The following is a 9,110-nucleotide window of genomic DNA, read 5'->3' as shown; positions in this document are numbered from 1 at the left end:
GGTTGCTACTGTACTTATGGATACTTCCAAGAGTGTAAATTTCGAGAATAAAAAGATCAAAAATGGTCTTTTTTTATTTGATAAGATACGGAAATTGAATGTTGATGGGATGGATAACATATTAGCTGTTGGAAGGTCCTTGTATAAGGTGTTTTTCGACTCTATTGACAATGCGAATAGAAGTGTTAGCAATATTAAATTGAAAGAAATGGGGATTCGAGTGTTTATTCCCAGAAGTTTTACTGAGCCTTATGGAGTTATACGCCAGGTGTCAATCGATTTTTTAGAGGATGAGATTTTTGAAAACATCCAATCTAATATTAAGGTCAAGTCTGTTTCTCGCATAACAAGAAGGGATCCGGACAATAGAGATAGATTTTTACCAACTTTTTCGATTAAGATCGGCTTTGAGGGGAACGTGATGCCAGAATCTTTAAAGATCTTTTGTGTAAATTTTAAGGTGAGTCACTTTTTTCCTAGGGCAAAACAGTGCTTCAACTGTGGTAGGTTGGGTCACACGAAATTATCGTGTAGAGCCAGAAATCGCTGTATCATATGCGGAAAAGATGAAAGATGTGTAGGGAAGTATACTGCGAATGAGATTAAATACATCTTGTGTGGTCCAGATAATCATGTTTCTGTCAACAAGGAAAAGTGTCCCACTTGGGAAAAGGAACAAAAGGTTATTGAGGTCATGACGATTAAGAAGATATCTAGGCGTGAGGTCTATGATACTTTTGGGGATACATTGTCCAACAATAGATTTTCTATTTTGGATGATTATGAAACAAATTTTCCTTTAGCAAAAAAATAATGTTGAAAATATACAAAGTAATGAGGTTATTGCAAATAGAACTCTCACTAGGAGGAGGTACAGTCAGATGGTTAAGATGGATGTTAGGCAGGATAGGATAGTACCTAGGGAGCGTATAGTTACTGAGGTCAAGGGAAGGAGTAAACCAGCTTTTGAAAACCCTAAATGGGAGAAAACGTCGGAAATAGAAAAGGTTTTGAATCTTTTGGTTAAAAAATTCAATCTTCATGCTGATAAACCAATATTAAAGGTGTTGAGTCTTTTGGTAAAGGAAAATGTTAATGATAGACTTAAAGTTTTTTCAAATAAAGATGGCAGTAAAAATATTACAACTTAATTGTGAGAGCCTGAAAGCGAATCGTAGCTATATTGAATATTTTCTTGAGCATAATAGTATTGATATTGTTGTTCTCCAGGAAGTTTTTTCTTTGGGGGACATTAAAGAGGGTCACAAATTAATTAACTTTAATTTAATTGTTAAAACTCGTCCTGATGGGTATGGAGGAGTTGCTATTGGTGGTAAAAAAAATATTAAATTACAGCGTGTAAGATTTAATACTGTGCACGATATAATAGTTGTTAAGACAACAAATCTGGATAGGAACTTGCTGATTGTGTCAGCGTATTTTCCGCCTGGAACAAATAGGTATCTTTTTGACTTTGAGATTAGTAAGCTTTTAGTGTTTCTGGATGGTAAGAAAGATGTGTTGTTGCTTGGCGACTTCAATGCCAAAATGCGAGACTGGGGGTGCAATAAGGATGACCCTAAGGGGAAAATTCTGAAAAATGTTACTATGAAGGCTGGACTGGTCTGTTTAAATGATGGTAGTCCCACGTTTGCTGTAAATAGGTTGACTCAGGTAGGGTTATCGGTGCTGGATTTATCTTTCTCAAATGTTTCTGGATGTGTTAAGTGGGAGGTTAATCTACGCTATGTTGGGGGGAGCCATCATAGGCCTATTATTGTTGAGGTCGATAATGTTGCAAAAAGGCCCAATTTTCTACAAAAGAAGAAACTTGCTTCTGCGCTTGCTGGATGTGTTGTTATGGGGGGGTTGGATGAGATAGTTGATGAGGTACAAAATGAAATTAAGAAAGCTTCAATTGATTTGAATTCTTTAAAAAGAGCTCCTAAAGCGTGGTGGAATGAGGAGCTAAAAAGGCGTTATAGACTGGTTTTGGCGGCGAGAAAAAAAGCTGCTGTAACGAACAGTGTTCATGATTTTGAAAAACTACGTCAATTGGAGGAGGGGTAGAAGAAGGAGGTGAAAGAGGCCAAAAGTAAGAGCTATAAATATGGAATAGTGCAGCTGAACGAATGCCCGAACTCTGTTGAAGCTTGGAGATTCGTTAATCAAGTGAAGGGTAGTAGGATCTGTTCGAAATGGATCAGTGAGGATAATGGTAGATATCTTAATCATCTGAACAGTCAGGTAGAGCAGCATAGTGGCAATAGTGGTTGGCGAGTCCTAAGAGGCGCTAGTGTGACAAACGATAGTGATGAGGTAGTGAGATTCTTGGTTGAGGATCTTGATGGAGTCTTAAAACGTAAGAAGAAGTCGGCTGGGGGATCTGATAAAATTACTTTTGAGATGATTAATGAAATTCCACATGAAACTAAAGTGTGCTTTGTGAAAGAGTTAGAAAGTTTTTTCAATAATAATAATGTTAAAGAGGAGTGGAGAACAATTAAAATTGTTCCAATTCCTAAAGCTAATAAAAATTTAAGTGACTATAGGAATTTCAGGCCGATTTCCTTACTCTCTGTAGTGGTAAAGTGTATAAATATGTTAGTTAAGAATAGGTTGTATGACTGGATTGAAGGTAAAAGTATTTTACCGCGAAATAGTTTTGCGTATCGCAAGGGGAAGTCGGCATCGATGTGCCTAAATGAATGCTTGCATTGGGCTGGTAGGCTTAAACAGGGTAATAAGAAAGTGTTTATGTGTGTATTGGATATCTCAGATGCGTATAATTGTGTTGACATCTCACTTCTAGGGGATATTTTAGATGGTGTTGGTGTTGAGAGGAAGATTTGCAACTGGGTCATTAATTTCTTTTCTAGGAGAGTTTTGGTTTTGGGTAAGGAAAGGGTTGAGGTTTCCAATGGTCTCCCGCAAGGGAGCTGGTTATCCCCACTGTTATTTAACCTGTACACTGCAAGTTTGCACTGTTTGGGTGATGTAAATACAAACATTTTCCAGTTTGCGGATGATTTCGCGTTGTTGTGTAGTGGGAATAGTTATATTGAGGCTATAAATTGTTTAAATGGTAAGTTGAATGAATTCAATACGATGCTAAATAGCTTAAATCTTAATATAAATGTCAGCAAAACGAAATTTTTATTAATGAATTCCACTAGTAAGAAAGTATTTTCTCTTAGACTGGATGGAGCAGAAGTGCAGCAGGTTAGGAGTATCAAATGGTTGGGTTCGACTATTTGTTCTAATGCTTCAATTAGTCCTCATGTAGATAGAGTAAAGAGTGCTGCTAGTTCAAGTAGAAATCTTATCAAGATCCTTACGACAATAAAAGGTGGTTTGGAACCCAGAGTTGCGATTAACTTCTACAAGGCCTTTGTCAGAAGTAAAGTTGAATTTGCGAACACTACATATGCTAATGCTCCCCGAGGGTTTAATAAGAGGTTGCAAGGTATTTCAAATGATACGCTGAGGAGGTGTCTACCTCCGAGTTCTCCTATTCACGCGAGATATGCACTGGCTGGGGAGCTTCCGCCTCTCAAAAGGGCTGAATGGCTTACTGCCAAGGAGTTAGGTAAACAATGGATTGTGAATGAAGAATTAAGAAAGGATCTGGTTAGTGAGTACCCTGTTAAGTCGGGTTATAGTTTTGTTTATTCCAAATTTAAGAATATTTTTAACAAAATCAATGTTAATGTCTCCTTTTGTAGACATGCTAATTTTAGTGTGGAATTTTCTTCTCTGTAAGTTTGATGAATTGGCGAATTGCTTTTAATGATCCTCAGGAAAAAATGTTTAAGATGTTTAAGTTGGAGGGGAATTTGTCATCTACTTTTGGAGAATTAGTAGCTATTAGACAAGCAGTTTGTTTTTTAATAAAACAAAACATAGATAAGTGGGTTATTATCACGGATAGCTTAGCGGCTGTACGGTTGCTAGGAAGGAGGGTGTCTACAAATTTTATAGTGGCTTCTATTCACAATATGATTGCGAACTCGAACTGCATTAGTGCCAAGTTGGTGTGGGTGCCTAGTCACGTTGGTATTGGGGTGAATGAAAGAGCTGATGAATATGCAAAGGCTGCAGTCAGTGAGGGATTGACGATTAATGTAGATCCTACCTTGGGTGAAGCGTTGTGTAAAATTTTAAGTAATATTTGGACAGAGTGGGAAACAGAATTTAGAGACATCAGCATTACAAAAGGAAGTTTTTTGCTGGCAATAGTTGCGATCCCGTACGAGTCCGGACTAGTCAGAAATAGTCAGAATCAGTCAGATTTTACTGGAAATCGATCCCGTACTCGGTTCTCTGACTATTGAGAGGTCAAAAAAGAGAGTAAATACGGTTCTCTCTCTGTCAGAAGTTACCAGTTTTAGTCCGAGAATTTTTTGCGGGTAAATTCTGGTAAATGTGTCAAACGATCAGCTGTAGTGTGTTTGGCAACCAAATTGTAAACAAAAGAAAAGTGCACTCTGCTAATTCATGCTTCAAAGTATTTATTTACTTGTTTAAGTGGATTCTAATGAATTTGAAAGTATTTTTGGTTATTTACATGTGTGAGCTGAGTGTGTTTACATACAAAATAAGCAAAAATTTACAACCAAAATTTGGAGGTTATGTTAAAGTTGACAGAAGTTACAATTTTTTACTAGAAAGCGATCCCGTACTTTTCAATGTTACTCTCTCGCTCTGAGCGAATTTTTATTTTTTGACAGTTTTACTAGTCCGAGTCCGAGGAATACGGGATTGCACCTAATATTGGTGATATTAAAAAGCGTCCTTGGTTTATAGATAAAAAATGTGATTTAGGTGTTCATGACATCAAACTTATTAACAGGTTGATGATGGGACACACTTATGGCAGAACTTATTTAAGCAAGTTTCAGAGAGGTATTGACGATTTATGCGCAGTGTGTAGAGTCAGAGAAACAAGCGATCACCTTATCTTTCATTGTAAAAAATTTTCAGTCGCTAGAAGCACTTATACCTTTTTTAATAGATGTAATAATTTAAAAGTTTTTTTAATATTTCTAATTTGTCTCTTTTTAGTGAGCTTATACATTTTCTGCATAAGGTAAATCTGGACAAAGTCCTATAAAAAAAAAAAATTTAAATTATATAAAATATATGCTATTTTGAATATTTGGATTTGTCTAGCAATAGACCTTTGTTTAAATTGGAAAAATAAAAATACGAGAAATGTGGTTAACTGAATATATACAATTTTATGTTCTAGTATCTTAGATGACTGATTAATTGAATATACTTAATTTGTTGTTCTACTATCTTATACGACTGTCATGATTTAACTTTTGACCTGTGGATGGTTGTGAATTGCACCTTTTAAGTGCGTAGTATAGTACAAAGTTTAGTAATTAAAAAAAAAAGAATAAAATAAATAAAAACAGAAGATTTTATAGTATTAAGAAAGTTATATATAAGGGAAATAAGAATTAGATTAAAAAAAAAAACTTTGAAAAAAAAGATAAAAGAGGCTTAGACTGATGTAAGTTTTTCTTAATTCAGTAGTGCCGGAATTATTTGAATTGTCTAATTTCATGTTAGGTATGTTGATTAAATTGGTATTCAGTACTTTTTGCAGTGTGTAATTTCCCTGTAGAGTTAATGTTAATTTTGCGTTTTAGTTTTTCTTTTATGTTTGTAAATCACCACTCTTGTTCTTCGGTGGATCTTTTCTTCGTTGGACTCAATTGTGGATCTGCGCTTACGACAAAGACGATGTTTGACAACTTTAAATTATTAGTATAACCTGGCCCCTGAGGTTATAATAATACCTGGCCGTTTTTAAATGTCTGATGACATTGTTAATAAAAAAAAAAAAAAAAATAGGACTAAATACTGATTTTAAAAGTATCGTAGATACTTCTACCCAAGGCACATTAAAAAAAAATGTACCTTGCTTCTACCTAACGAAATACCGTGTGCTCAAGTAATACATAGAAAGTAAGCAAAAGGCTGAAATTGTTGAAGTTATTTTTTGCTTGTACGAAAAAAATTGATTCTAATACGCCTGAGATATAAATTAATGAATAAAGATCAACAAAATATTAAACAATTTGTCAATAAGAGTTGCCGTAGCACATATACATTGTATAGGATTGGTGTGATTTTGTCGTATGTACCATACAATTTATCACATAAGACAACGGGCCGTATGCATAAAACCTAAGCAAATGCCTTTTCTTGCAATTTCAAACCTTTTACTCGATTCAAACAAATTTAACTGAAAGGTATGAAATTTTAAGTAAAAGCTATCGCTTTTTTTATGAATACGGCCCAATATTTTAACAAGGAGTTTGATCAAACTGTATGAAGATTTTGTCGTATGTGAAACTTTTCGTCACATACACCAAAATGTTGACCGAGTCGCTTGCGAACTTGAAAATACGACAAAACTCAAAAAACTTTTACTCAATGTCCCGGAACCCAAATTAGATATCCGAAAACTGATAACACCAATCGAAAGATCTCATTTAAAAAAAAATAACACAAAATGACGCTTACGACAATATTTTACCCAGGCGACGATTTCAGCCTTTTGCTTGCTTTTGTGTGCGTGATTTGTAGTATCCCAGTAGCGAAATGGGTCACCGGTGACATCGTCACTAATGAGGATTTAGTGACATCATCGCACTTGCTGTGAATCCTAAACGACATATAGCTGACAATGACACTGGTCACAATGTCATGCAGGTGTACTCCTATCAAAGACTTATAACAGACAATGTCTTGCAGCGGTCACTTATAAAAAGTCCATTGCAAGATACTGTCGCTTGAATGTCATTAATGATCACTGCATGACCAAGTCAAGCAGATGACATCAATGACGAAATTACCATTTATCTGAAAAAGTCATGAACGACTTTCATACAAACGGAGCGCATAGTAATTTAAGACGAATATTTTCCGTACAAGACTCGTTAAGTGACTAATGCATGACATTCGCTACGGGGATATCATACTGCCGACCAGCATTTAATGTGAAAATGTAACATACGACAAAATCATTTTATAAAAAAGTGGCTGTAAAAGCTGTATGGGTTACTGAAAACTTAAAAAAATGTGGTTTTATACTTTTAATACTATGTACAATCAAGCATTAAAATTTGGCAAAAAACTATTGTACAGCTTTTGAGAAATTATGACTGAATCTTTAACATCGATTTCCCAAAACCTGGCGAAAGTAACATACGACAATATTTTACCCAGGCGAAAAAACAATAACCGAGTCGAAATTTTAGCGAATGCCATGCAATTTTCGACACGACTCGAGTAAAGTAGAGCGGGATGAGTATTGAACGTCATTTTCCATGTTTTGTGTACGCAGATTACGAAAATGAGGCCAGTTTTGGAGTGGCGGTGTATTATATTCTTTAGAAAAAATGTGTATAGCAGCTGCTTCGGAGCTGCGGAACCAATTAGAAATAAGAAACTGATGCCAGGTAAAACTTTGTAACATTGCGTGACATTTACAACTTTGCCACCAAAGCGCCAGGCGCAATTTAAATCCGCAAAATATCGGTTTAAATGCAATAACCGCATTGCAGTATGGAAGAAATGGCACAGCTTGACATTAAAAAAAAAATTGGCTTTATTTATCAACCTCAGTATTATTCTCTGCGGCAGAACTTTTCAATTTGGTTTGAAAACCTTATTAGCTTTTGCGTCAATTGGTGACTCCAGTTCAATGGTGACAGGCCCATCATTTTGAATGTGTACTTGCATGTATGCGCCAAATTTGCCATCTATCCAAAAGTATAAAATTAAATGGTGTATTTACAACTAACAGCTTTAAGAACATTTAACCACCTTTTATTTTCGTCGCATCATAGTCTTTTTCCAACCGTTTTAGAAACGAGTTATATAAGTTTTGCGCAGTGTCGCCTTGCATGGCCAAATGAAAATCAGGTTTATTCCCTTTAAGACGGTGATAGAGTGTGAATTGCGAGACGCACAATATTTCCAGTTGCTCATCTTTGATGCTTTTCTGCCAACGTTTACCTGCTGTATCTTCAAAAAGACGTAAGGCGACGAGCTTGCGGACGCTGCCAGTAATGAAGAGATGTAATTTGGTAGTTTAACCTTATTTGTATCAACCACACCTACAGATATTCCACATCCTTCTCCGTGTCCGAGTGCGTTATACCCACAAGCACGCATAGGCCACGTCCAATCGAGCTAATCAGCTCGTCGCCAACTTAAATGAGATTTTTGTGTTTTAGCTAGCATGATAGATTTTTATTTCATAACTTACCGGTTACCTTTGCGGCAGTTACTCTCTGCACAATGGCCTTCATTTAAACAAATTTGCTCTAAAAATTCCTGTATTTTCTATAATTCTCAAAAGTCTCGGTGCCTAAAAATGGCCCGCAGGTGGATTATGTTTACGTTTTCACAAACTGTGTAATCAGCTGTTGCCACTGATGCCACTGTTCGTTGTTTCCAACCAAACTTGGTTCTTTTTCTTTAATTTTTCTAATTTGGTTGTTTGGTAGTTTATCATCTGGTTTGGTTTTTTTTTTTTTAAATAGAAATTAGCAAATTTTTTCCTTACACAAAGTATTATTGCATACTGAATGCCATAAATGAAAAACCCAATTTTAAATTTTTAATGTAACACACATGCATTTCAATAATTTTTGATTTCCGAAATAGCAACGTTAACTTCTACCAAAACGTAAATTAATGTTGCATTTCCACAAAATTTTAATTAAAAAAACCCGGCCTCAAGCTCCATCAAGGCGAATTTATATAAGGTGGTGTTACTAGCTCAGCTGATTTTGTGTATTTGTTTCGCCGCACAGCTTCTGATATCAAATTGAAAAATTTTGTTTGAATTTCTACACACACCCTTACAGATTTTGACAGTTTATGCCGCCAAAGCAAAAACAAAATACATGTAAATTTTTGTTTTTTTACTCCTGCTATCGCCTTATATTAATTCGCCTTGAGCTCAATAAAGTTGTTGAATTTTTGTTTTTTGTAATAAGTTTTCCCTTTTTGTAATAGAGAGGTGGATAACAAATGTGGTTGTTTTTTCGTCAGATTTTGTTTCGTTATTTTTAAAGGAATGG

The 9,110-nt window shown here is 35.4% G+C and overlaps 1 protein-coding gene across 2 annotated transcripts; it reads right to left on the bottom strand.

The window, feature by feature from the left end:
- Positions 1-6,493: 6,493 nt before the first annotated feature.
- Positions 6,494-8,532, bottom strand: LOC118755137 (D-aminoacyl-tRNA deacylase-like). Of its 2 annotated transcripts, none has more exons than XM_036489982.1 (4): positions 8,291-8,519; positions 8,143-8,233; positions 7,846-8,081; positions 6,494-7,781 (listed from the first exon to the last, which is right to left on the bottom strand). In XM_036489982.1, the coding sequence occupies exons 1-4, from the start codon at positions 8,331-8,333 to the stop codon at positions 7,669-7,671; spliced, it is 483 nt and encodes a 160-aa protein (XP_036345875.1). In that variant the 5' UTR covers positions 8,334-8,519; the 3' UTR covers positions 6,494-7,668. The 2 variants fall into 2 exon arrangements, 1 of the variants encoding a protein (XP_036345875.1); XR_004994985.1 differs by having other exon boundaries at positions 7,675-7,781; positions 8,139-8,233; positions 8,291-8,532.
- Between the last annotated feature and the right edge of the window lie 578 nt (positions 8,533-9,110).

This window comes from Rhagoletis pomonella, unplaced genomic scaffold (genome assembly GCF_013731165.1).
Source record: "Rhagoletis pomonella isolate Grant_MI unplaced genomic scaffold, Rhpom_1.0 Rhpom_scaffold_05453, whole genome shotgun sequence".
In the NCBI taxonomy this organism is placed as follows: domain Eukaryota; kingdom Metazoa; phylum Arthropoda; class Insecta; order Diptera; family Tephritidae; genus Rhagoletis; species Rhagoletis pomonella.
This window is presented reverse-complemented; position numbering and strand designations above follow the sequence as displayed.

Bases quoted from the DNA above. Each gene is read 5' to 3' on its own strand.
- LOC118755137 (XM_036489982.1), bottom strand. From the start codon at position 8,333: ATGAAGGCCATTGTGCAGAGAGTAACTGCCGCAAAGGTAACCG. The intron at 8,234-8,290 runs GTAAGTTATGAA...ATCTCATTTAAG, and splicing joins AACTGCCGCAAAGGTAACCG to TTGGCGACGAGCTGATTAGC. The intron at 8,082-8,142 runs GTAGGTGTGGTT...CATTACTGGCAG, and splicing joins GAGAAGGATGTGGAATATCT to CGTCCGCAAGCTCGTCGCCT.